The sequence below is a fragment of the Palaemon carinicauda genome, chromosome 3, assembly GCF_036898095.1.
Source record: "Palaemon carinicauda isolate YSFRI2023 chromosome 3, ASM3689809v2, whole genome shotgun sequence".
In the NCBI taxonomy this organism is placed as follows: Eukaryota; Metazoa; Arthropoda; class Malacostraca; order Decapoda; family Palaemonidae; genus Palaemon; species Palaemon carinicauda.
The window spans coordinates 201,515,294-201,543,200 of NC_090727.1; the positions used below are offsets into that span (position 1 = coordinate 201,515,294).

Here is a 27,907-nt window from a genome sequence, read left to right on the forward strand (position 1 = left end):
CATGATGCGTTATACGTCCCAGAGGAATTGAGCCGTCCATTCTACTGCCATTTCCTTCAGAGGGTCATCAGGCATGCCCTCACCTGAGGAGCCTGCTTCTACCACTATACTCTCCTACTTTTCCCCTTCCGAAGGGTTGCAATTGGGCAGTAAATACAGGGAACTGGTGACCGCCCCTTCTGGAGAATAGCCCACTACTGAAAACCCAGGCCGTTTCTCCGATGTGCGTAGGGTTGGACCCAGGAATAAGGACCTGGTGTGGGTCTACCTGCACTTGAGGGTCAGAATGCGACGGCCCTGCAGAAGTGCGAATCTTCATTTGTCAGTGGTCTACTTTCCCTGGAGGGAAGTGTGTGGAGACTGATGCGAGAGGGGCATCCCAAAGATGGGAGAAGAATGCCGAATTTGGCCATGCAGAACAGGTCAACACCCTTCTCTCTCAAAAAGGATGCTTTTTGTATTCCTAGCCAGGTAAGTGTGGTTGTTGTTACTTTTTAATTGAGGGTTTTTATTCGTATCGGAACAATGTCAATGCAATTGTTGATCAACTGCATCTTGATTAATACTTTCATAGCATGGCGATGCAATTTCAATCCTCTAAAACTTGCCAAATCTTATGATTAATTTGGGCTAAATCTCCAGTCGATAGGGCTTCTGAGGCCAGTTTACACCCAATTAGATTAAGGGTAAAACCTTAGTTACACCAGGAAGTTAGACAACTTGCATAGGAAATGGGAACAAAGGTAAAATATATACACTGAATAACATAGTGTAAGAAAGTATCATACCTTTGCAGTACATATAAGTATAAAGCCGTCTTTGCATGTTTAATCACATTCTAGCAAATGCACAAATACCCAGTATTTTTAAGATCACTCTACCATACTTATCTTCCCATAAGGGTTCTTATCCTCTTTGTTTTCCCTTATACAATGTCCATTTTCCACGAAGTTCATAGTGGCTTTATTTCCAAGTCTTCTCATTGGCACAGACGGCTTTCTACCCAACCTGTACAGCATACATTCTTTTTTTATACTCATCCCTGGCTGTTGGAGTTGAAGGCTCTCTTCATTCGACCTTTGGAGTGGATTTAAGGAGCCTGGCCTATATGGCACAGCACCGAGTCTACAGATACCACTCAAAGCCAAAGTGAAACCTGATGGATTTATAGGAACTTGGGGAAAACTCGGCAATTGCACTGGGATGTAAGCCGAGAGGTTAGACAGCATGGTGGAATTAAGGAAAAAGGAACAGGGGTAAAAGTAGAAAGCTAGTAAGTAGATAAAGCTAGGGATCACGATCAACAACAGCCATGTAACATAGCATACCATATTCCTCTGGCCAACTTGGAAACTCCTCCTTTCATCCAGTTCATTTATATTGGACGATTTTTTTTCATAACCATACCTCTATTCAAATACAAAACATTAAAATTTCCCAACACTTAAGATTCTGCAATCATTTCTTTATACTCCATTTGCATTTAACCTTGATATCAATATCTTCAGCTAAATTTCATAAAACCTTCAGGACTTCTTGACTTAAACATAACTCCAACATTTCTACATTCATTGGTGATATCACTTCATGTGGGGATCAAAATTCATCCAAAATGACTTGCAGTTAAAATATATAACCTGACAAAGGAGATTATAAAAACACAGATTTGTATCAATTTTATTTCGTGGCAACCAAGTCCACTTGTCAAGTCTATTCCTTTTTTAATTTTTGTTCATGAAATACTTTAAAACTCTTTTTGCCAATTAAAAAAAAATAAATATGGCACCATGATTTTTCATCGGTTTACAGCGCACGTTAACATGTGTCTTTTCAAAATACTGCTTATAAATGTGCTACGCTGCATGTCTTAGGTTAAAGTAAATTGAATCTAAATACAAATTGCCATACCTTATTTGACAATTTCGTAACCAAAATACTGGAGTGGATTTAATATGCGGCTGCCTGCAGGGGTAATACTGTACTTGAGTACTGGTCCCGAGCACTCTCCTATACACAGGAAATTTAGCATTTTGGTTCTTAATTTTAGTTAGCTTAAAAACTTGGAACAAATTGTAATATAATGCCTTCTAGTGGCCCAACCGTAATTTTGTTCAAGTCTTCCTTTTCTGTATTTGTTCTGAAAAAAAGAAAAAATTGGAACATTAATGAATAGTACAAAAAATGGAATGAATTCAAAAGTTAATTCAAGAAAATCAACACTAACTTTTTAATACAATGAGTGAATTCATAAATCAATTTCAGAAAATGAAAACTAAACTTTTAATACAATGAGTGAATTCATAAATTATTTCAAGAAGATGAAAACTAAACTTTTAATACAATGAGTGAATTCATAAATTAATTTAAGAAAATCAAAACTAAACTTTTAATACAATGAATTCAAAAGTTAATTCAAGAAAATCAAAACTAAAGTTCTAATACAATGAAAGATTTCAAAAGTTAATTAAAAAAAAATCAAAACTGAACTTTTAATCTTACCCGTCAGATATCTGCGTTGCAGTTTCATTCTGAACGGAGTAAAAGTGGATCTCTCCTTTTCCTTTCACCCCTTCAATGGACGTGAAATCAACAACAGTGCTGTTGTCATCGCGCATGTTAACTGCGACGGCATAGCCAGGAGTACCCTTCAATACCCTGCAATTAAATAAAACCAAAATCAGCTCCTGCAATTAAATGTTAAACTAAATAATCATTCCCCACTCAAACCATAAAAAAAGGTAAATACAGGTACTCCACTTACAACTTGAATATGTTGCAAGAAGCTGTTTGGAATTAAAATGGTTACATTTTGGCCTAATCTGAATCTCATGCCTATGATTTCCAGCTACATAAGTCAATAAATAGTTAGGTTGCATATGACATATTTGGTTATTACATATGTCAATTAGCTTATTGTATTAAATGATATAATATTATTTGATTACATTTTATTATTCTATCTTTGTTATTTTAATCATATTAGTTTGTATTTCTGAGTATTTTTAAGTTGAAGAGCTGTCATTTTTTCTTTTTCAGAAAAACCTATGGTTTACTGCATTCTTACAAAAAGCATACTGTATTATTAATACAATATATCACTTTAATTTCAATAACTGGACTAGGGACTACTACAATAACCCTATTTGCATGGGAAGTAATGAAAAATTAATAGAATAGCTATGCTATTTATAATATTGCACTAACTATACACCTAGCATTCTAAACATCTGAACTTCAATAAAGCATTTTCAATGCCTCAGGTATAAACATTGTCAACTTTATGCATGAATTTTCAATAAACAAATGCATGCAGTCTGTAAAAAGCAGTCTCAGTCATTTATTTATACTGCTCAAATATATAGCTCTGCTATGAACACTTCTTATAACCAGCAACATCTTTACTTCCAGTCATTCAAGAAATTATAGCTTGATGAAAGACTCGCTTTCACCCCAGAGTCAAGTTTCAACTATCAACGTACTATGTACGGTTAGACACAGGAATTCCTGGCAAGCCTCACTCCAACAAATGCACCGTTACGCTCTCACTGTGTGACGAGTAACCAAGCACATAGTGTAGGGAGAGATGGTGGGAGAGGCCATACACAGGAACTCAACACGCAGTAAGGGCATGAAAAGGTGCACTTCCTTGGAGTGTGGGAAGCCAGGATCTTGTGTTCCAACAGTACAATTGTTTTTCTAACACAAGCAAAACTTTGAAGATATTACTACAAGTGAAAAATTAACTAAATGATTTAGAAATATCTGTATACGTACATATAATAAAACACTGGTGGGTTTACCATTCTAACACAGTTACCATGTAAAAATTACCTTTAATTTTAGTTTACTTAAGAAACTAGATAAAATTAAAATGGAAAGCATCGCCAGAAATACGCCAGGGGAAAACTATGTCCTAAAAGGTGCAGATGCGGTTGCATTCTCAAATGGATAAAATAGAAAAGTGACCATATACTTACGGAAGTCTGTGAGCAAAGAGAGCAACAATTCAAATTACAATGAGTAAGCAATAAATAATACAGAAACAATACAGCAGTGTACTCACAGTTGCAGTGTATTACAAGATTTGCAGTTCAGATAATTTATTATACAGATTAGTGCTCAACTAGATGCAAAGATATTTTGCTAGGTACATCATTTGAAGTGAAGACTAGTAAATATTTCTAATACCACAAAAATCGAGGCTGTACATTCATAATATCAACTCTAGACTTTCACGCTGCTGAGAGAGAGAGGGAGAGAGAGAGAGAGAGAGAGAGAGAGAGAGAGAGAGAGAGAGAGAGAGAGAGAGAGAGAGAGAGATTTAGTTGCTAATCCTTCCATACCATTCACTACAAAATCGCACTATTAATAACAACACCAACGCCTCTTTCAACACTAGTAACATTAATTTAGCGTATCTCAAATATACTGAATGGTATAGTATTACCTGAAAAACTTAAAAAGCCGAATAAACGCTGAATATCCTTATAATAAAACACACACAAGCTTGTAATAAATAACTAAATGCTTGCAAATACTTAATAGTCTTTTAACAAGCTACATATACTAGCAATAAGATATGCATTTCTATTAAGTAACAACCACCGAAAAAAAAAGAAAAAGAAAAGACTATTGAATCTACAAAGACCTAATTGCAACAAATGTAAACTCACATTATGAATACTGTAAAGGTAAATAAAAAAAAAATACTGACCTAGCAAACGCAACAACACCACTACCAGTGTTATTGACAAACTCCATACTGCCCACTTGGACGGACTCCTTTTGACGCAGCGATGAGAGTACGTGTATATTGTCCTTTTCTTTTTGCAAGTAAGTTGAATCAAAGCCGTCAAGGACTGGAGTACCGCGAACTAAGAACAGAGTCATGGTAACCAAGTCGACTAACTCGTTAATAGTCCCTTCCGCCACTTTGGGATTGTACTGGAAATAGAAAAATAAGCATTTAAGTTACAACCCTAGTTGGAAAAAAAGGATGATATAAACCCAGGGGCTCCAACAGGGAAAATAGCCCAGTGAGGAAAGGAAACAAGGAAAAATAAAATATTTCAAGCACGAAACATTAAAATACACACCTATAAAAACTTCAACAAAAGAGTTAGAGAAATAAGATAGAATACTATGCCCGAGTGTACCCTCAAACAAGAGAACTCCAACACAAGACAGTGGAAGGCTGCATTATACAAAGGCACCTTCATGTAATTTATACTTCTTCAAATATTAACTCACAGAAAGATCTTTGATGGGCAAATAAATCATATTTACAGTTGGCAAATGAACCAAATTTACAGAATCAAATATAAAAACAGTGGAAGGCTGCATTACTGTATACAAAGGCACCTTCATGTAATTTATATTTCTTCAAATACTAACTCACAGAAAGATCTTTGACAGGCAAATAAATCATATTTACAGTTGGCAAATGAACCAAATTTACAGAATCAAATATAAAAACTGTAACCAACCTTGAAGTAAGACCAATCATTTTCATGTTCATCCAGGAACTGACGGTACTTGGCAGCATTAAATCCAGGTACCAAAACATTCTGCATGTCAGTCACTCCACTCACAACAGCTCTGAAATTTTTATAAAAGTCAAACTCAAACAAAAAAGCCACAGAAAAAACTGAAAATAAATCTTATATCTTTACTACACATCAAAGTCAATAATAAAATTCAAAAGGAAATAATTATTATTGTTGTTACATGCTAAGCTACAACCCTAGTTGGGAAAGCAGGATGCTATAAGCCCCGGATCCCTAACAAGGAAATTAGCTCAGTGAGGAGAGGAAACAAAGAAAAATACTTTAAGAACAGTAAAAACATTAAAATACATATTTCCTATATAACCTATATAATTTTAACAATACAAGAGGAAGAGAAATTAGATAGAATAGTGTGCCCGAGTGTGAAAGTTAAGGAATAGCACCACCCTGAAACAAGACTTTAGTAAAGTACTCTAAGAAGACTATGTTAACACGATAATTTAGACATCACTGTGCATATACTGAAAGGTTTAATTAATGAAAACGGTATTTTCACGGAACTAATAATCAAAACTGCTGACATTGAAATATCAAGTGAAAAAAATGACAAAAAATACTGGATGCAACACCTACTGTACTCTTAATTACATGTGAGTAATTTAACCTATATATATATATATATATATATATATATATATATATATATATATATATATATATATATATGAAAAATTTTAAGTAATTTTTATTTTTCCTAACATACTTACCGAGAATTACCTCTTCGGAGGGTCCTTGGACCTCTCTCAATCTCGACCAAGATTTCCCGCGCTACCCCCCCTATCTCGCTCCCGATAGTTCCTACCCCCGCCGCCAGGATAATTCCTGCGGCCCGGATTAGGGCAGGTCACTGCTTTTCCCGGGTCAGGATGTCATTAAGTCCTCCGTTTAGCCCGACTCGGCAATAGAAGAATGGCACTCGGGGACGGAAGGGAGGGCCATTACTCAGAGGTAATTCTCGGTAAGTATGTTAGGAAAAATAAAAATTACTTAAAATTTTTCATTTGTTCCGACACGAATACTTTACCTCGAATTACCTCTTCGGAGACTTACACTTTAGGAGGCGGGAGAGCCATTCTGCCACTTGGTTAGGCACATGGTGCCTGGAGGGCTACGTAATGCGGGGGTACAGAGAGCGGATAGGGGGTAGCAGTGGAAAACTTACGCTTATAATTTTAGGCTTACCTCTTGACATTTTCTCTACTGAGTCTTCTCCTGACGAAGTAGGGATGAGTCTATTCACTTGTTGGGGACGTCTTCCAGCCTGCCACTACACAGCTTGGAGGGCGGCGATGACTGTCCCAAAGGAGAATCCATCCAAAGACTTTCTTGAGTAGCCTTTGAGGTAGAGGGCCGTGAAGGTCGACTGGTGTGACCAAGTGCCGGCCTGCAGGATCTGGCCCACTGCCATATTTCTCTCAAAGGGCAAGGAAGTGCTCAGGCCTCTGATGTCATGGGGACGGGGAGTGCCTGGCACTGCCACCTTGTCTTCTTCATAAGCCCTAGTGATGACTTGTCTCATCCAGAAGGAAATAGTGTTCTTGGACACTTGCTTCTTATTAACGACTGAAGAGACGAAGAGGTTCTTGGCACCCGGACGGAGATGGGCCGTCCTTTCCAGGTATTTCCTGATCGTCCTGACCGGGCATAACTTCAGGTCGTCCGTATTGCCTGTCTTGGGGATGGCTGGAAAAGAGAAACCTTCAAACCTCGGGTCCCAGACTGCAGGGTTCTGAGGGTACGAACTTGAAAGATACCTCCTTCCACCCTTTGGAGTGTGCCACGTCGTAGGAGAGACCGTGGATCTCACCTACTCTCTTAGCCGAAGCTAAGGCTAGCAAGAAGACTGTCTTGAGGGTGAGATCTTTGTCCCCGATATCTCTGAGTGGCTCAAAGGTCGGACGACACAACATTTTCAGGACCTTGGCCAGGTCCCATCTAGGCACTCTCCTGGCTTGGGGAGGGCAGGATTGTTCGAAACTTCTAATCAGCATCCCTATGTGTCTTGAGGTCCCCAGGTCGATGCCTTTCAGGAGAAAGACTTGGCCTAAGGCTGCTCGTACTCCTTTAATAGCCGGGATTGGCATTCCTATTTTATCCCTAAGGTACACTAGAAAATCAGCTATGTCAGGGACCGAGGCTTTGAGAGGTCTTATTTGTTTTGTCGCGCACCATTTCGTAAAGGCGGCCCACTTCGCCTGGTAGACTACGGTAGAGGATTTTCTTAGGTATAGGGACATCCTCTTGGCTGTGGAGGAGGAGTACCCCTCCTTCTTCAGGAGTCGCTCGATAGTCTCCAGGCGTGAAGGCGAAGAGAGAGAGGGTTGTCGTGGAACCTGAGGAAGTGCGGTTGACTCAGTAGACCTGACCTGACGGACAGAGGCCACGGCGGTTGACTCGATAGGTCTTTAGGTCCGCGACCTACTCTCTCTGTCTAGCCACCAGGGCGCTACCAAAGTCCTCTGTAGGCTTCGAGCCACCTTTATTCTGCTGAGCCCATGTCTTATCAGCGTGAAAAGGGGGAAAAAACGTACACATCCAGATTGTCCCACTTGTTCTGAAAAGAGTCTTCTAAGGAAGCTTTCGGGGTCTGGTACAGGGGGGCAATAGACTGGGAGTTGGGCGTTGAGGTTGTTGCAAGGCGGTCAACCACCGGGGCGCCCCATCGTTGAATGATGAGCTTGGCTATTCCTGGGGGAAGGGACCATTTTGTCCCTACTATGTGGCCCATTCTGCTGGGGACCATTTTGTCCCTACTATGTGGCCCATTCTGCTGAGGCCGTCGGCCAGGACGATTTACTTTCCGGGAAAGAACCTTGCTAACATCACCCCTTGATTCCCTATCACTCAGTCTAGATTCTCTATGGTGAGATCGCCCAACTCCTTCGATTACAAGTACCCTGCTTGTTTATGTATGCCATTACCGTGGTGTTGTCGCTCATCCACGCCACGGAGTTCCCCTTTAGCAGACTTGCGAAGTGTAGGCACGCCTTCTGGACTACTTCCAACTCCAGGACATTGTGTGGAGTTGTCTCTCCCCTTCCAACCAGGTCTCTCGTGCCGCTTCGTCGAAGGGAAGGGCTCCCCATCTCTGGTTGGAGGAGTCTGTGAACAGTAGGAACGGCTGACTAATGAGCCTGAGGTGTCATATCTTATTCTCCGAAGGGAAAAATTCTCCCCGAAAAAGGGTCTAATGTTATTCCCCAGTAGTACATTCCGGTGGAAGGGGATAGATTTTGCTACTTCGGGTTGATTCAGTTCCCCAGACCCTTGCCAAACTGGAGGAGACTTCTCCCTTGTTCCTCCAAGAGGACCTTTGAGGCGGGAAGAAGCTACCAGCCGTCCAGGTATCTGCTAAGGCGTATGCCTCGTTCGTGGGCCCCCCCTGCGACAGCCGTGGGGACTCTCACGAACACTTTGGAGGTTGTTGACAGACCAAAGAAAAAGGGGTCCTGAATTGCAGGAACTGGGAACCCTATTTCACCCGGAGGAACTTCCGACCCGAGGTGTAGACCGGAATCTGGAAGTATGCGTCCTTGGGGTCGATGGTATTCTACAATCTTTCTCCCTCAAGGACAGCAGGACCGAATTCTGCATGTCCATTTAGAAGTCCGTCATCTTGACGAACCTGTTGAGAGCTGACAGATCTATAACCGGCCTCCACCCCCCGGTCGCTTTTTCTGCCCGGAATAGGCGACTGTAGACACCTGGCCCTGGGAGAAGAACTTCTTCCATGGTACCCTTCTCTAGCATGGACGACAACACCTCTTGAAGAGCGGTCCTCTTTAACGGGTCTTTAGGATCTAACCATCTATCCGGTTGTCCGGAAAAGGCGTGGGTGGTTCCGTTAGGAATGGAAGTCCGTAGCCCTTCTTTAGTAAGGACACTGTCCAAGGTTCCGCTCCTTGAGCCCTCCATGCTTGCCAATGACGCCTGAGTCATCCTCCAACCCGAAGGTTGGGTGGGGATAGGGAGCCTCCCACTCTTCCCTTCTTCTAGAGGGGCGGCCTGACCTGCCTCCCTTAGAGGCGGGGTAACCCGACCTGAAGGAGCTAGAAGGCGCTGGAGCTCCCCTGTGGAGGGGCTGAGGCGTTGCGGACCAGGAGGAAGAGGGCTTCTCTCCTCGTAGTGCTGGTAGATGCTTGGGGTGTCGCGGCACTATCCGAGACAGATCTCTTCTAGGGTGGTCTCCTAGGAGTCGTAGGTCTGGGGACGTTAGCCTCCTTCTATTTCAAGACCTTCTCCACTATGGTTTCTCGTTCCTTCCGAGGAAACAGAGATTCTCCCCCCAAGGGAAAGCTGCGAATGGGTCGCGTCCCCCTGTCTGGTGCCTTCCAAGACACTTACGCCAGAACAGTGTTTCGCTTCCAGAACACCCAGTTAGCTGTTAGTGTGAGAGACTGAAAAGTCACTAACCTAAGGGTTGAAGGCCTTGCTGGACAGGGTCCTCGGGGTCAAAGGAGACTTGTACACCTCCCAAAGAGTGAGCCCACCAGTCCAGCCAAGAGGGGACGTTTACTAAGTCCCTCGACATTATCTCCCTCATGTAGGCTCCTGCTGGCGAGAACCAGACTGGGGCTGAAGAGGCTCTACTGTCTAAAAACGCCTTGACTAAGGATGTCCTGCTGACCCCCCTTAAAGGTTGGGGGACTCCTGCAGTGTTGGCCACTACCTTGCCGACATAACCCTGCTCTAGGACCAGACCTCGGGTTAGAGGAAGTGCTAGGGACGTCTTAGGTTGTAAGGAGTCTGCATGATCCTCAAAAAGGCTTGACTTCCCGGAACCTACATCCGTAGCTGCAGGTTCCGGTACCTGTGATGTCTCCTGTAAAGGCTAACCACTCTCCTATAGACGGAGTCCTCCGTCATCCGAGGACCTGGATTTCACCTGCGGGGACGTCCGCTCCAGGGGCCTGGGTTACCGCAAGCAACGCTGGATCAGCGGGGACTCCCGACGGCCCAAGGCTCTGGGTGCCGAGGATGCGGTTCCCGTGGGCTGGCCCGACAGCGGGACCCGTTCCTTCTGACCCCAAGGCCTCACCAGCCGGGCTGGTTCGGCCAGGTCACCCGACCAGCAGCGCGTTTCCCCCGCTGGGTGGGGTTAACCGGAGGTTTCGGGGGCTTACGCTTACCTGTAGAGTCCTTCCTACCGCTTGATCTCGAGTCGCCGGGTCACCGGGCACTCCCCGGTCGCTTCGGTTCTGGAATCCCAATCACTCCCTTGCGGTGGTACCGGTTTCCCCGGCGGGGAGCTCCGCACCAGGTTCGGGGTCAGAACCGGCAACGCCGTACCGTCGAGGACTACTGTTCGTGTATTCTCTCCGGGGGACGCGGACGCGGATCCTCGTGGGCTGACCCAACGGAGGGGACCGTTCCTTTTAAGTCCGAGGGCCGAATCAGCGCAGCCAGCTGCGCTGATTCGGCCAGGCTGCCCGTAAATAAGCCCGCTTACACTTGCGGGCGGGCTGGGGGACGCGGACGCGGATCCCCGTGGGCTGACCCGACGGAGGGAAACGTTCCTTTTAAGTCCGAGGGCCGAGCCAGCTGTGCTGATTCGGCCAGGCTGCCCGTAAATAAGCCCGCTTACACCTGCGGGCGGGCTGGGGGACGCGTACGCGGATCCTCGTGGGCTGACCCGACGGAGGGAACCGTTCCTTTTAAGTCCGAGGGCCGAGCCAGCTGTGCTGATTCGGCCAGGCTGCCCGTAAATAAGCCCGCTTACACCTGCGGGCGGGCTGGGGGACGCGTACGCGGATCCTCGTGGGCTGACCCGACGGAGGGAACCGTTCCTTTTAAGTCCGAGGGCCGAGCCAGCTGTGCTGATTCGGCCAGGCTGCCCGTAAATAAGCCCGCTTACACCTGCGGGCGGGCTGGGGGACGCGTACGCGGATCCTCGTGGGCTGACCCGACGGAGGGAACCGTTCCTTTTAAGTCCGAGGGCCGAGCCAGCTGTGCTGATTCGGCCAGGCTGCCCGTAAATAAGCCCGCTTACACCTGCGGGCGGGCTGGGGGACGCGTACGCGGATCCTCGTGGGCTGACCCGACGGAGGGAACCGTTCCTTTTAAGTCCGAGGGCCGAGCCAGCTGTGCTGATTCGGCCAGGCTGCCCATAAATAAGCCCGCTTACACCTGCGGGCGGGCTGGGGGACGAGGACGCGGATCCTCGTGGGCTGACCCGACGGAGGGAACCGTTCCTTTTAAGTCCGAGGGCCGAGCCAGCTGTGATGATTCGGCCAGGCTGCCCATAAATAAGCCCGCTTACACCTGCGGGCGGGCTGGGGGACGAGGACGCGGATCCTCGTGGGCTGACCCGACGGAGGGAACCGTTCCTTTTAAGTCCGAGGGCCGAGCCAGCTGTGATGATTCGGCCAGGCTGCCCATAAATAAGCCCGCTTACACCTGCGGGCGGGCTGGGGGACGAGGACGCGGATCCTCGTGGGCTGACCCGACGGAGGGAACCGTTCCTTTTAAGTCCGAGGGCCGAGCCAGCTGTGCTGATTCGGCCAGGCTGCCCGTAAATAAGCCCGCTTACACCTGCGGGCGGGCTGGGGGACGCGTACGCGGATCCTCGTGGGCTGACCCGACGGAGGGAACCGTTCCTTTTAAGTCCGAGGGCCGAGCCAGCTGTGCTGATTCGGCCAGGCTGCCCGTAAATAAGCCCGCTTACACCTGCGGGCGGGCTGGGGGACGCGTACGCGGATCCTCGTGGGCTGACCCGACGGAGGGAACCGTTCCTTTTAAGTCCGAGGGCCGAGCCAGCTGTGCTGATTCGGCCAGGCTGCCCGTAAATAAGCCCGCTTACACCTGCGGGCGGGCTGGGGGACGCGTACGCGGATCCTCGTGGGCTGACCCGACGGAGGGAACCGTTCCTTTTAAGTCCGAGGGCCGAGCCAGCTGTGCTGATTCGGCCAGGCTGCCCATAAATAAGCCCGCTTACACCTGCGGGCGGGCTGGGGGACGAGGACGCGGATCCTCGTGGGCTGACCCGACGGAGGGAACCGTTCCTTTTAAGTCCGAGGGCCGAGCCAGCTGTGATGATTCGGCCAGGCTGCCCATAAATAAGCCCGCTTACACCTGCGGGCGGGCTGGGGGACGAGGACGCGGATCCTCGTGGGCTGACCCGACGGAGGGAACCGTTCCTTTTAAGTCCGAGGGCCGAGCCAGCTGTGATGATTCGGCCAGGCTGCCCATAAATAAGCCCGCTTACACCTGCGGGCGGGCTGGGGGACGAGGACGCGGATCCTCGTGGGCTGACCCGACGGAGGGAACCGTTCCTTTTAAGTCCGAGGGCCGAGCCAGCTGTGATGATTCGGCCAGGCTGCCCATAAATAAGCCCGCTTACACCTGCGGGCGGGCTGGGGGACGAGGACGCGGATCCTCGTGGGCTGACCCGACGGAGGGAACCGTTCCTTTTAAGTCCGAGGGCCGAGCCAGCTGTGATGATTCGGCCAGGCTGCCCATAAATAAGCCCGCTTACACCTGCGGGCGGGCTGGGGGACGAGGACGCGGATCCTCGTGGGCTGACCCGACGGAGGGAACCGTTCCTTTTAAGTCCGAGGGCCGAGCCAGCTGTGATGATTCGGCCAGGCTGCCCATAAATAAGCCCGCTTACACCTGCGGGCGGGCTGGGGGACGAGGACGCGGATCCTCGTGGGCTGACCCGACGGAGGGAACCGTTCCTTTTAAGTCCGAGGGCCGAGCCAGCTGTGCTGATTCGGCCAGGCTGCCCGTAAATAAGCCCGCTTACACCTGCGGGCGGGCTGGGGGACGCGTACGCGGATCCTCGTGGGCTGACCCGACGGAGGGAACCGTTCCTTTTAAGTCCGAGGGCCGAGCCAGCTGTGCTGATTCGGCCAGGCTGCCCATAAATAAGCCCGCTTACACCTGCGGGCGGGCTGGGGGACGAGGACGCGGATCCTCGTGGGCTGACCCGACGGAGGGAACCGTTCCTTTTAAGTCCGAGGGCCGAACCAGCTGTGCTGATTCGGCCAGGCTGCCCGTAAAGAAGCTCGGTTACACCCGTTGGCGGGGTGAACCGGAGGCTTCGCGGTCTTACGCCTGCCTGAAGAGGCCTTCTCGCATTTCTCCCTGCGAGGGTTATATCTGCGTCTGGAGGATGGCCTTCGTGGTGAGAAAAAACCCTGGGTTGTCGGTCCGGGGGACGCTGCAAGACAGACCTGGGGGGCTCCTTCTCGGCGAGACCCTCAGCTGCAGAAGAGACTGAAAAATACGCTAAGAGACTGGAGAAGAATTAGAGACATTTTCCCCCACATGGGGTCATCAGAGGAGACGTGGCCTGCTTGCACCAGGACTCCGTCTCCCCACACACTCCCGAAAGTAGTACTTACCTCGAACTACTTCTTAAAAGTTATCTTCTACACAATAAACCAACCTCGTCCCCTACTCTGGGTAGGAGAGGGTGGTAGGGAAGCTCAGCCCGGCGGGACGCCCGGCGCTAGTCTTCTTAGGCGAACCCTTCGTCGCCCACTTCCTCTTGGTGCTATACCGCACCCACTCAAATTCTTGGGGAAGAGCAATGGGCACTTCCCCACAACTGACTTACCTCGTCCCCTACTCTGGGTAGGGGAAGATGGCTGTATAAGAATCTCTATTCGACGAGGCATCGGGAATTAAGTTGGCGAAGAGAGGCTCGTCTTCCTACGAGCCTCTTGGATGTATTCTTCCTTTTAGTGCCGAAGTGCACTCACTGCACTACGTTCCAGGACCAGTAGTCCTGACACGTGGTTGAAGAGGAACATAAGCTGCCCCTACACGGCAACACCGAGGATAAGGGGAGGAAGAACGACTTCTTGTAAAAAGTTTTCCTTTCAGCTATCAATTCCTTGAAGAAAATCAAGGAATACAGTTCCATAACGCACACAACGCACGACACAAGCACTAAGGAAATGAATTAAACACCGGGTAAGGACACGGTTGAAAAGTGAACGCACAGGAACACTTGGGAGGTACACTGCGAAAAAACACAAGTCCGTACACTGGGAACACGTGGGATCACAACGCGCCAAAGGATCGAGAATTTAACCGAGAGAGTGAGATGATTCGCATCTCACGACCAAGGACTTAATGGGATCCTGACCCGGGAAAAGCAGTGACCTGCCCTAATCCGGGCCGCAGGAATTATCCTGGCGGCGGGGGTAGGAACTATCGGGAGCGAGATAGGGGGGGGGGGGTAGCGCGGGAAATCTTGGTCGAGATTGAGAGAGGTCCAAGGACCCTCCGAAGAGGTAATTCAAGGTAAAGTATTCGTGTCGGAACAAATATATATATATATATATTATTATTATTATTAAATGCTAAGCTACAACCCTAGTTGGAAAAGCAGGATGCTATAAGCCCAGGGGCTCCAACAGGGAAAATAGCCCAGTGAGGAAAGGAAACAAGGAAAAATTAAATATTCTAAGAACAGCAACAACATTGAAATAAATATTTCCTATATAAACTATAAAAACTTTAACAAAACAAGAGGAAGAGAAACTAGATAGAGCAGTGTGCCTGAGTGTACCCTCAAGCAAGAGAACTCTAACCCAAGACAGTGGAAGACCATGGTACAGAGGCTATGGCACTACCCAAGACTAGAGAACAATGGTTTGATTTTGGAGTGTCCTTCTCCTAGAAGAGCTGCTTACCATAGCTAAAGAGCCTCTTCTACCCTTACCAAGAGGAAAGTGGCCACTGAACAAATACAGTTTAGTAGTTAACCCCTCGAGAGAATAAGAATTGTTTGGTAATCTCAGTGTTGTCAGGTGTATGAGGATAGAGTAAAATCTGTATAGAATAGGCCAGACTATTCGGTGTCTGTGTAGGCAAAGGGAAAGAACCGTAACCAGAGAAAAAGATCCAATGTAATACTGTCTGGCCAGTCAAAGGACCCCATAACTCTCTAGTGGTAGTATCTTATACATAAATATATATACATATATATATATATATATATATATATATATATATATATATATACATATATATATATATATATATAGATATATATATATATATACATATATTTATATATATATATATATATATATATACATATATATATACATATATATATATATGTATATATTATATATATATATATATATATACACACACACATATATATATATAATAAATAAAAAAGCAAGTCTGAAGCTCACCCATCAACTTCTTCCTTAAGCGCATCATTCAGGATATCTTTAGCCTTTTCTAATTCCGGGTCCATGGGATCAGATATGAGGAAACCTTGCACGCCCTTTCCTACCCAAGCACTGAGAATACCCTGGAAGTCAAAAACAACCAAATTAATAAAATATCATCAGCTCGTCCTACGCCTTTTAACTCAAAGGGCATCGGTTACATTTCGTCAAGTATCGGTACAAGTTCACTGCCAAACCTTCTGAATAGAGGCTGATTAATCAAAAAACCATTCTACACTTGAGAAATTAATAGGAAGATACATTTATTAACTGGAACCAGAGTTATTGAAGTTTATCTACTAATTGGAACCAGTGTTATTGAAGTTTATCTACTAACTGGAACCAGTGTTATTAATTTTCATCTATTAACTGAAACAAATGTTATTAAACTTTATCCATTGATTTTCAGTGCAAATCAGTTGCCTCGTTTATCCTAACCCTTAATTCTTACAACAATAATTCAAAAGTTGAATTTCTACATTCAGTAGCCCTAACCTTTTAAAGTTTGCAAGTACTGTATAGCACTAATGACTATAAAAGTAGATAAAACATAAATTTGAATTAGTCAACAAATCTACCTTTAGCTCTTCCAATAGACCTGGATTTGTCATGTTCAGTTTACGTGAATTTGGTTCAAAATAGTCGGAGTGATTTCCATCCGTGACCCAAATGTTGCCGGGATCAACATCAATGTCCACGAAGTCAGTGACAATATGCAGGCTGTCCTTCTTTGCTTGCTAAAAGGAAAAAAAAATATACAATAAAATTGATGGAATTGATTCAAGTATGATAAATTATTAAAATAAATGCATTTATTACATTAAAATTAACTGTTACAAATTAAGTAAATGGTAAAGAGTATATCGTATTTATTAACAGATTGCAAAACTTTGCAAGGTAGAAACGTATTTTTATCAAGCAAACACTTCTCTCCAGTAGGAACATGCTCAAATCATTCATAATTATGGAAAAACTAAAAGCTCTTTCCGGTTTCAGAAAAAAACAAATATCACTAAATGTATTCAAAATAGTCACACCCACATTACACTTTACCTAACTCTTGCCACTAAATGCTCTTACTAATTTAATATATAAAAAGATGCAAATATACTTACGTCAAGGATGCTCGTGATCTCGTCTTTTTTGTATCGGCCCCCGTTCAACTCCTTGAAGTTCAGAGGACTTATTAGCTTTTCCAAATACACAGTTGTCACACCGAGGCCATCAGCCAATTCCTTAACATCTGTAAAAACACGAGGTGAAACATTAGGCTATTGTAACTAATATTTGAATATCCAGGAATCAAAGTGATTACCAACTCAAATTCAAAATGAGCTTTCTGAATAAAAACAGTGCTTAGGAGAGTTCAAATTTAACCAAGGTGAAGAAATAATTCAAGACAAAATCACAAAATTAAACACCTGGCCACCTAAATAGTGCATGCTTAATTTTATGAACTAGGGCTAAATTACTCTTTGGGTGTTGGAGAGTCAATTTGAACCAATGATGTTAAATAACTAGCAGGTACAGTCCAGGAGAAAATAGACTACCAAAAGCTGATAAAATTCATTGACAATATTACATTATAGCACTGTATCTCCACTTATTGATCATTACCATGTTGTTTACCAGGCTGATATTAGTCTTTTTATAGTTTATATGTGAATGATCTGTTTTAATATTTCATTTAAATTATTCATTACTTCTCTTGTTTATTTATTTTCTTTCCTAAATGGGGTAATTTTTTCTATATTGGAGCCCATTCATTTTCCAAAAATGATTGTAGCTTAGCTAGTAATAAGTTTCTAAAGTTTAGATATGAATGATCTGTTTTAATATTTCATTTTGATTGTTCATTGCATCTTGTAGTTTATTCCCTTATTTCCCTTCCTTACTGGGGTATTTTTTCTATATTAGACCCGAATGGCCTTATACCATCCAGCTTTTCCAACTATGGTTGTAGCTTAACCCTTTTACCCCCAGGCTCTTTGGAACTTTCCACCCCTTAACCCCCAGGGGGTTATTTTTTTCAAGCACATTTTGCAGTATATTTTTTTAAAATTGCTCTAACAGCCCTAATTTTCATCATAGAGAGGTCAGGTTGGTCTCATTCTCTTGGAAAATGCCTGAATTTTCTCCAAAAATTATCAAAATTATGAAAAAAAAAAATGTAAATAGCAGTTTTTTGCAAGGACGTACCGGTACGTCCATGGGGGTAAAGGGATGAGTTTTGTGAAACGTACCAGTACGTCCTTTGGGCGTAAAAGGGTTAACTAGTAGTAGTAGTAATAAAATCATACATTTCCATATAACCAGTACAAGAACAAACATACATACCGGCACCAGTTACTTGTGCATCGTTATTAAAGTCAACAGCTTCGTTAGGATCATAGTTAACCATTGCAGATTCTTGCACCCAAAGCAGAGTTTCCTTGGGCGCACATCGGGGAGTCTGAACAATAATGACGATGGCTGCCACAAGCATTGCTGCCCAGCCAGCCCTGGAAGAGAGAAAGGAGATTAGGATACACATTTTACACTATAAAAAATAGTGAATGTAAGTTTTTTTCATTCAACTTGAAAATCAAAATACAATAGGACATTAACTATAGATTTGACTTCATAGAACTTTTGATACCATAACAAAGAATATATGAGTCTTTCAGTCGAGAAACATGCCAAGCGCAATTTTTAAAGTGTCAGAAATCGCGATTGAAAAATAATAATAATGATAAAAATAATAATAATAAAAATAATAAAAATAATGATAATGATAATAATATAAATAATAATAATACGATTTCTGACACTTTTTAAAAATGGCGCTTGGCATGTTTCTCGACTGAAACTCATATACCGTACTGGTAAATCACTGAAAGCCACTGAACTACTCTATAAGAATTGGGCGAGATTTTCGAACAGGGCGCCACACCACCACTCAGTAGTAGGCTTGGAAAGTTGCTTCAAGTAACGTATAGAGAATTTTGGCCCAGAGACAAAGATTCCACTCATTCCTTGTTTTTGTCCTATTTCCTTTTCATTTCTATTACTCGCACATTTTTACTCTATTTTAATCTAGATAATCTTTATACCCTTTTCCCCTTATACAATGAAAGCAGAGGAGGAGGATTGACTACCCATATACAGTATTTTCATCAGAATACTAAATTACTAAACTTTCCGGCCCTCAGCAATGAGAAGTGATGATAAAAGGACTGCAGCAACTATATGAACAGGGAAAGAAGATATGAAACATTCTGTTTGAGAACAAATAGAAAAAGAAAAAAAAAATATATATATATATATACATATATATATATATATATATATATATATATATATATATATATATATATATATATATATATATATATATATGTATATGTATATATATATATATGTATATATATAAATATGTATATGTATATATAAATATGTATATGTATATATATATATAAATATGTATATGTATATATAAATACATATATATATATATATATATATATATATATATATATATATGTATATGTATATATATATATATATATATATATATATATATATATATATATATATATATATATATATATATATCAGATGTGAAAAAAAAAATAAAAGAACAGCAGCAACCATACGAAGAGGAAAAGATATGAAACGTTCTGTTAAGGGAAGAATGAATAGAAAAAGAAAAGAATATACATATATATCTGATGTGGAAAAAGAGGAGAATATAAAAAAACTAGAATAAAGAGGATGGCTAAGGAGATGCCGATGGAAAGGTAAAACCCTCTGCCCAGCAACTGAAATGAACTCCGTACGGGAAAGCTTATAACATATTTCAATGTTAACAAAACCATTACAGTATTCGGTACTTTAATGTTATTGTCCCACCATATTTCCGATATAACCCCAATGCTATTTTTTAGGTTAGGTTAGGTTTTGATTATTTAATTTGTAGGTGGATAAAATTCAAACCTAACCTAAAAAATAGTATTACGGGCTATATCGGAAACCCTAACCTAACCTAAAAAATAGTATTAGAAAACTACCCAGTATTCTGAACTTACCAGAACATGATGAAAAGGAACCATCGGAGACGGGTCCAAAACGGATCGTCGTTATATCTCATCAGCTCATCCTTGCTCAACCCGCTGAATGTTGGGACGACGCCCACATCAATTTTAGCTTCTCCATTTGGAGGATTGTCCGCTCCTGATGTAAATTTGACCTGAAGGGGGAAAATATAATTTTAAGATAATTCTTCGAAAACCTTTGGTTAAATAAATTCTGCAAAATACTGATAAATTAATGATGGCCAAAATCTGTTTCCTAGTACAAAAATGATTAGTCATCATATGAGAAGATTGTAGACGACTATAAGAGATGACTGGATAAATGACATTTCACAACTTTTACATTTTTACAATACATTCCAGTTTTGTTCTGGTTTTAAGCTTTGTAATTTCACTTTCTTACTTTTGGATTCAGAACTGATTTTTACTAAGTAATAAAAAAATCTTCTTTGACCCTTTTTAATTGCAACTTGCAGCACAATTGATCACCCAGGAACGTGGCCCTTCTTTGGCACATATTGCTAAAGTCATTTTAACATTAAAATTTATTAGAAGTAATATTTTTTTTTTTATTATATAACTACAAATTTTCATTCAAATTAGATCTACTTGAGTAGAGGTTTTGTAGAAAAATGTGTGAGCGACTTGAAAATGGGACGAAAATGTCCATTATCTATGCATGTGGGAGGAAATGGCCGCCGATATACAAAGGCTCCCAATAACCTAAGATAATTAAGTCCTGGTGGGGTGGGGGTAGATAGGTGGTAGCAAGGGGGACATAGCCTAGCCCCCATTCCTGGTATGTTCAGAAAACCACCTATTTTGGGATTAGAATAAGGAAACTTAGGACAAACCGTATTCTTGTTTGAATCCTTGAAATTAATTCTTAAAGGCAATTTACGGAGCCTTTGTACATCAGCGGCCAGTTCCTCACGCGTTCATTAAAAGTGGACATCAACTAAACTAAACTTTCCCCCTAACCTAACCTACAAGCCGTGTCCTTACCTACTTACCTAATGGGAGGGGGGGGGGTTAACGCCGTAATAATACATACAGGTTGCTATCATACATACACCCCAATTCTTTAATTCAAGCTTATTAGTGATTTATCCGATTTCATATTTATCCAGAAATTTGTTAGGTCTTGAACATAGTGAGCCTTTGTGTACCAGCAGACAGTTCCTCCCACTTGCATTAGAAATAGACACCAACTAACCTAAAATTCCAAACCTAACCTAACCTACAAGCCATGTTCTTAGCTACCAGCCTAACGAGGGGGTGGGGGAATAACTACCCCCTGAGAACACCCCTTACACTGCCGTATATCATACATTCACCCCAGCAATTTTACAAGTTTTATCCAAAAATTTGTTAGGTTTTGAACATAGGCAAAAGATGAATCGACTTAACCGTAGTTACTTTAACACAAAGGAATGCCAACTTTAGGAAAAAATTGTCTAATTCACCAATAAACATCACTTTAGATAAATTAGATGTTTCTCGAGTATCTGTAGGTGTTTTTGAACAATTCTAATAATGATAAATGTTCAAAATAGCTACTTTTCATACTATGAAGACTTAAATAGGAAGATACGACTAAAAAAATATACGTATGCTAATTTTGCCAGTTGAAAAAAAATCTTATTCATTCTGTTAAGAACATAATCGTAGATTATAAAACATACTAAATTATTTCTTTTATTGCAAACAATTAATTTTGACATTGGTAAATGTTCAAAATCCCTACTTTACAAATTATAGACCTAAATAGGAAGATACACCTTCGGTAATTTTGCCAGTTGAACAAAATTCGGTAAAAATTCTTATTAATTCTGTTAAGTACATAATCATGGCTCTTGAAACATTTTCTTTTTATATAATCAATTGCAATAATGTTTGAAATAAGGTAGTTTTAAATCATAAAGACTTAAATTTGAAGATATACCTATAAAATCACAAGGTAATTTTGCCGGTGAAAAAAAAAATTGGTAAAAATTCCTATTAATTCTGTTAAGAACATAATCGTGGGTCTTAAAACATAATGCATATTTTCTTTTTACATAAGCAATTGCAATGGTGTTGAAAATAAGGTAGTTTTAATACTATCAACTGCAATACGGTTGAATAGAAGATAGTTATGTCGGTCCGTCAATCTACACCACAGTAACATTAAAATACGCCATTAAAACCACCGTAAATCACAAATAATATCGTATTTAAATAACGGAAAACGTAAATAACATAATTGCCACATGAACAATCACATAGGAGGAAAAGTAATCGAATATTACCTCCGGCCCTGCATCGTTAGTTAATGGAACCTTGGTGCCATCCTCTTGAGGTGCCATTTCAGTGGTGGCCTCTCCGTTTTTGACGCCGTTCTTCTCCTCAGTCATGGCTTCCTCGCTGAGTAAATCCTCGTCAGGCTAAAAATAATCTCGTTAGAATGGAATGGGATCAGTTATAGGGCTTCTTGCCAAAGGGATCTTGACTCGGGGCCACTTATGCCGTCAATGAGTTGGGAGAATGCCAGCCAGCTGGCAGAGAGATAGAGAGAAAGAAATGGGAGGATTTGCAGCCCATGAGGAGGATGTTGCTTCAAATATGACTATTTTAATCCAAATTCGGCTTATTTAAGTAATATTTGTTTATAATTATGTAATTTCTGATGTAATATATATATATATATATATATATATATATATATATATATATATATATATATATATATATATATTTACATATAAAAATGTGTGATTAGTCATAGATGGAATGTACTGTACAATGGACTAAACCAAATGCATATTTTAATGTAGATTTGGCTTATTAAAGTCATATACTTTTATAATCATGTAAGTTCTCATGTAATACACACACACACACACACACACACACACACACACACACACACACATATATATATATATATATATATATATATATATATATATATATATATATATATATATATATATGTGACTGATCAATCATAGATGGAATGCATTATACTATGGACTATACCAAATGCCTTTCTTTTACATAGAATCATGAATATATTTATATATAATACAAATATGATACTGTATATACAAAATATGTTTATATCTATAAAATATACTGTATACACATATCTGTTGTGTTTTTGTGTGTGTTTGTGCGTGTACCAAATGCCTTTCTTTTGCATAGAATTATGAATATATGTATTTATATATAAAATTAATATAATAATTTATATACAAAATACATGTTTTTATCAATAAAATATACTATATATAAACACATCTACTGTTTGTTTGTGCGTGTGCACCCTCCTTTTGATGGGTTGATAAAAACGGATTACGAATAGCCACACCCGCTATTCCTTTCATTGGACAACCTCCCCAGAATTAATTACATTTGCGAAGGGATTAATTTTATTATAAAATCAATAACTTAATCTAACTCCCTCTCATAACAGATTTTAATTTTGTATTCTTTTGGTGCTTTACAAGATTTATCCATTGCTAGTAATGCAACAAAATTGGGAAGGCCATCTGAAATTCCTAGAGCAATGAAGGGATAATCCATAAAACCGATTTATATAAAGTAAATACCATTAGGGCAATATCATCATGTGAGATACGATAAATATATCAAAAATTATCATTTAATACAGTATTTTAGTAGTTCATCTATGTCATAATTTATAATCCAAAAGGAAAGGGAAATAAAATAACTTGCAATTTTAGTTAGTGAGCTTTCCCTTCGAAGCTCTTGCTCGCCCCCTCAATATCATCTTTAAGAATAGACTGCAATATGTTGCATGACGTAATTGCAACGTCGATGATAGTCATATTATTTTAAGTTCTGTCTGCATTAATATGTATGTCGTGAAACGTCATAATTTTGGCGATATTGTATTTAAAAAGTCTTACTTTTCCCACCATCTGAATTCTTATGACCTGTGGGAGGTACTATAAAGGGGTCTTTAAATATTTTTCTATTGTATACTAGTAAAAGTATTATATTTATCAATAAAATATTAGCGTGTAGTTCAAGTATGCATCATTATGCAATCACCAAGCCATTTTTATCAATAACTGATAAATCGGTTTGATATTGTAAGTAATAAAGACGAAATCAAATTCCTTGAAAGGTTGGCCTTGGATTGCATCAGACGAGTAGCTTGATTTCACACAGACCCAAATCTATTTATTGTAGACCTGAATTATTTTCAGGTGTTTTACAAGTTCGTCTTACTTCATAGTAACTGTGCTAAAATATTTAATTTTGCTCACTGAACCAATAGCCAAGCTTACTGGTGGTTAAAGAGCTAATATAAATTTAAGCTATTTTGTAAAGCAATGCTATTTCAATATATATATATATATATATATATATATATATATATATATATATATATATATATATATATATATATGAATTCAGTGCAAATTATGCAATGTTCACAATAATTTCTTGGGCATTTTCTGCTTCATACATTCTTTATTAAGGTATTTGCACTAAATCAGTACATGAAATAAAAATTATAACACACACTCACAGAAGCATACATATCAGTGTTAATTATTATTGAGGGGGAATTAAATTAAGCCATAACAACACTCAATATGATTGTTACCACGTCTGAGACATTGCATATTCCCCATCAACATCCTTTAAATGTAATACACAATTGTTGTCGTTATTCTTCATTGCAAATCTACCTTTGAGAAACACACCAGGTACATTTCTTCTTTAATAACACACACATAAAAAAGGGATATTTTGAAACTCTTTCAAGATTTTTAGGGAACCTGTTATCTTGGGGAATTATCAATTTCTGTCGTGTTTAAAATATTGTTCTTCTGTCTGGTCTCAAGCAGATGGCTTTTCTTAAACTGATACCAGCAAAATCGTCTACTAAGTCCCTTATAAAGTACATATGCAGTTACCTTTGGCAAGATATTGACTCAAAAGTTCTTTAAAATGTACATATGCAGTTAACTTTGACAAGATATCGACTCAAAAGTCTTTTAAAAAAGGTCATATGCAGTTAACTATGGCAAAATATCGACTCAAAAGTCCTTTAAAAGGGACATATGCAGTTAACTTTAACAAGATATCGACTCAAAAGTCCTCTAAAAAGGACATATGCAGTTAAATTTGGCAAGATATCGACTCAAAAGTCCTTTAAAAGGGACATATGCAGTTAACTTTGGCAAGATATTGACTCAAAAGTCCTTTAAAAAGGACATATGCAGTTAACTTTGGCAAAATATTGACTCAAAGTTCTTTAAAATGTACATATGCAGTTAACTTTGGCAAAATATTGACTGAAAAGTTCTTTAAAAAGGACATATGTAGTTAACTTTGACAAGACATCGACTCAAAAGTCCTTTATAAAGGACATTTGCTGTTAATTTTGGCAAGATATCTACTCAAAAGTCCTTTAAAGAGGACATACGCAGTTAACTTTGGCAAGATATCGACTCAAAAGTCTTTAAAGAGGACATACGCAGTTAACTTTGGCAAGATATCGACTCAAAAATACTTTAAAAAGGACATACGCAGTTAACTTTGGCAAGATATCGACTCAAAAGTCCTTTAAAAGGGACATACACAGTTAATTTTGGCAAGATATCAACTCAAAAGTCCTTTAAAGAGGACATACGCAGTTAACTTTGGCAAGATATTGACTCAAAAGTCTTTAAAGAGGACATACACAGTTAACTTTGGCAAGATATCGACTCAAAAGTCCTTTAAAAAAGATATACGCAGTTAACTTTGGCAAGATATCGACTCAAAAGTCCTTTAAAAGGGACATACGCAGTTAATTTTGGCAAGATATCGACTCAAGAGTCCTTTAAAAGGGACATACGCAGTTAATTTTGGCAAGATATCGACTCAAAAGTCCTTTAAAAAGGACATATGCAGTTAACTTTAACAAGATATTGACTCAAAAGTCCTTTAAAAAGGACATACGCAGTTAACTTTGGCAAGATATCGACTCAAAAGTCCTTTAAAAGGGACATACATAGTTAATTTTGGCAAGATATCGACTCAAAAGTCCTTTAAAGAGGACATATGCAGTTAACGTTGGCAAGATATCGACTCAAAAGTCTTTAAAGAGGACATACGCAGTTAACTTTGGCAAGATATCGACTCAAAAGTCCTTTAAAAAGGACATGCGCAGTTAACTTTGGCAAGATATCGACTCAAAAGTCCTTTAAAAGGGACATACGCAGTTAATTTTGGCAAGATATCGACTCAAAAGTCCTTTAAAAGGGACATACAGTTAATTTTGGCAAGATATCGACTCAAAAGTCCTTTAAAGAGGACATACGCAGTTAACTTTGGCAAGATATCGACTCAAAAGTCCTTTAAAGAGGACATACGCAGTTAACTTTGGCAAGATATTGACTCAAAAGTCCTTTAAAAAGGACATACGCAGTTAATTTTGGCAAGATATCGAATAAAGAGTCATTTAAAAAGGACATATGCAGTTAACTTTAACAAGATATTGACTCAAAAGTCCTTTAAAAAAGATATACGCAGTTAACTTTGGCAAGATATCGACTCAAAAGTCCTTTAAAAGGGACATACGCAGTTAATTTTGGCAAGATATCGACTCAAAAGTCCTTTAAAAGGGACATACGCAGTTAATTTTGGCAAGATATCGACTCAAAAGTCCTTTAAAAAGGACATATGCAGTTAACTTTAACAAGATATTGACTCAAAAGTCCTTTAAAAAGGACATACGCAGTTAACTTTGGCAAGATATCGACTCAAAAGTCCTTTAAAAGGGACATACATAGTTAATTTTGGCAAGATATCGACTCAAAAGTCCTTTAAAGAGGACATATGCAGTTAACGTTGGCAAGATATCGACTCAAAAGTCTTTAAAGAGGACATACGCAGTTAACTTTGGCAAGATATCGACTCAAAAGTCCTTTAAAAAGGACATGCGCAGTTAACTTTGGCAAGATATCGACTCAAAAGTCTTTTAAAAGGGACATACGCAGTTAATTTTGGCAAGATATCGACTCAAAAGTCCTTTAAAAGGGACATACAGTTAATTTTGGCAAGATATCGACTCAAAAGTCCTTTAAAGAGGACATACGCAGTTAACTTTGGCAAGATATCGACTCAAAAGTCCTTTAAAGAGGACATACGCAGTTAACTTTGGCAAGATATTGACTCAAAAGTCCTTTAAAAAGGACATACGCAGTTAATTTTGGCAAGATATCGAATAAAGAGTCATTTAAAAAGGACATATGCAGTTAACTTTGGCAATATATTGACTCAAAAGTCCTTTAAAAAGGACATACGCAGTTAATTTTGGCAAGATATCGAATAAAGAGTCATTTAAAAAGGACATATGCAGTTAACTTTGGCAAGATATCGACTCAAAAGTCCTTTAAAAAGGACATACGCAGTTAATTTTGGCAAATTTTTGTCAAGAAAAAAAAAATGTTTAAACAGCGAATACTTGCTCTCTGATATAACAGGTATTTGGAACTGAAACACCTGTTCCCAACACGTGCTCAACATGACAATTTATCCCCCAATATAGAATATTTGATACACTAAAAGCATAAATTTGGGACGAAGTATTATGGAAGTTTTTTTTTTCATTCATAGGTGGGCCGAGGTGAAAGTGGATATACCTTAACTTGGTTAAAGGTTTTGTGTATCGCCATGATCAGCAAAGCTGTACTAGTCAGGATCACCCATACTAGGTTGGTTTGCTAAGAGAGCTCAGACAAAAATCTCCCTCCACCACCAATCCGCAATGATGAATATTGGCCAATCACCAAACATGAATAAGGACATGGCTGAGGCCTTTGTCCTGCAGTGGACTAGAAACGGCTGCATTTGTTGTTGTTGTTGAGATGAAAGTTATTCATGGCTGAAAACATCGTGAAAATGATCCTAAAAAGGAAACTTTCTAAACATCGAAAAACACCAGGAAAGACGTTTGATACGAGAGCTCAGCTTTGCCTCACGCGATCTTCCTCCCCTTTTGTGGTAAAGGCCTGGATTTGGTTACTGGAAATCCTACAAGAAGAAGAAGAAGAAGAACAAGAAG

The 27,907-nt window shown here is 40.7% G+C and overlaps 1 protein-coding gene across 1 annotated transcript; it reads right to left on the reverse strand.

Moving 5' to 3' along the window:
- Positions 1-1,665: 1,665 nt before the first annotated feature.
- CD98hc (CD98 heavy chain) lies at positions 1,666-22,373 on the reverse strand. The gene is made up of 10 exons (XM_068371262.1): positions 22,128-22,373; positions 19,831-19,991; positions 18,101-18,264; positions 16,879-17,006; positions 16,342-16,500; positions 15,725-15,846; positions 5,487-5,598; positions 4,715-4,944; positions 2,500-2,655; positions 1,666-2,137 (listed from the first exon to the last, which is right to left on the reverse strand). The coding sequence occupies exons 1-10, from the start codon at positions 22,230-22,232 to the stop codon at positions 2,053-2,055; spliced, it is 1,422 nt and encodes a 473-aa protein (XP_068227363.1). The 5' UTR covers positions 22,233-22,373; the 3' UTR covers positions 1,666-2,052.
- Positions 22,374-27,907: the final 5,534 nt, after the last annotated feature.

Bases quoted from the DNA above. Each gene is read 5' to 3' on its own strand.
- CD98hc (XM_068371262.1), bottom strand. From the start codon at position 22,232: ATGACTGAGGAGAAGAACGGCGTCAAAAACGGAGAGGCCACCACTGAA. The intron at 18,265-19,830 runs GTAAGTTCAGAA...TCTCTCTTCCAG, and splicing joins TTCCTTTTCATCATGTTCTG to GGCTGGCTGGGCAGCAATGC. The intron at 2,656-4,714 runs GTCAGTATTTTT...ATTTAATTGCAG, and splicing joins GGTGTTGTTGCGTTTGCTAG to GGTATTGAAGGGTACTCCTG.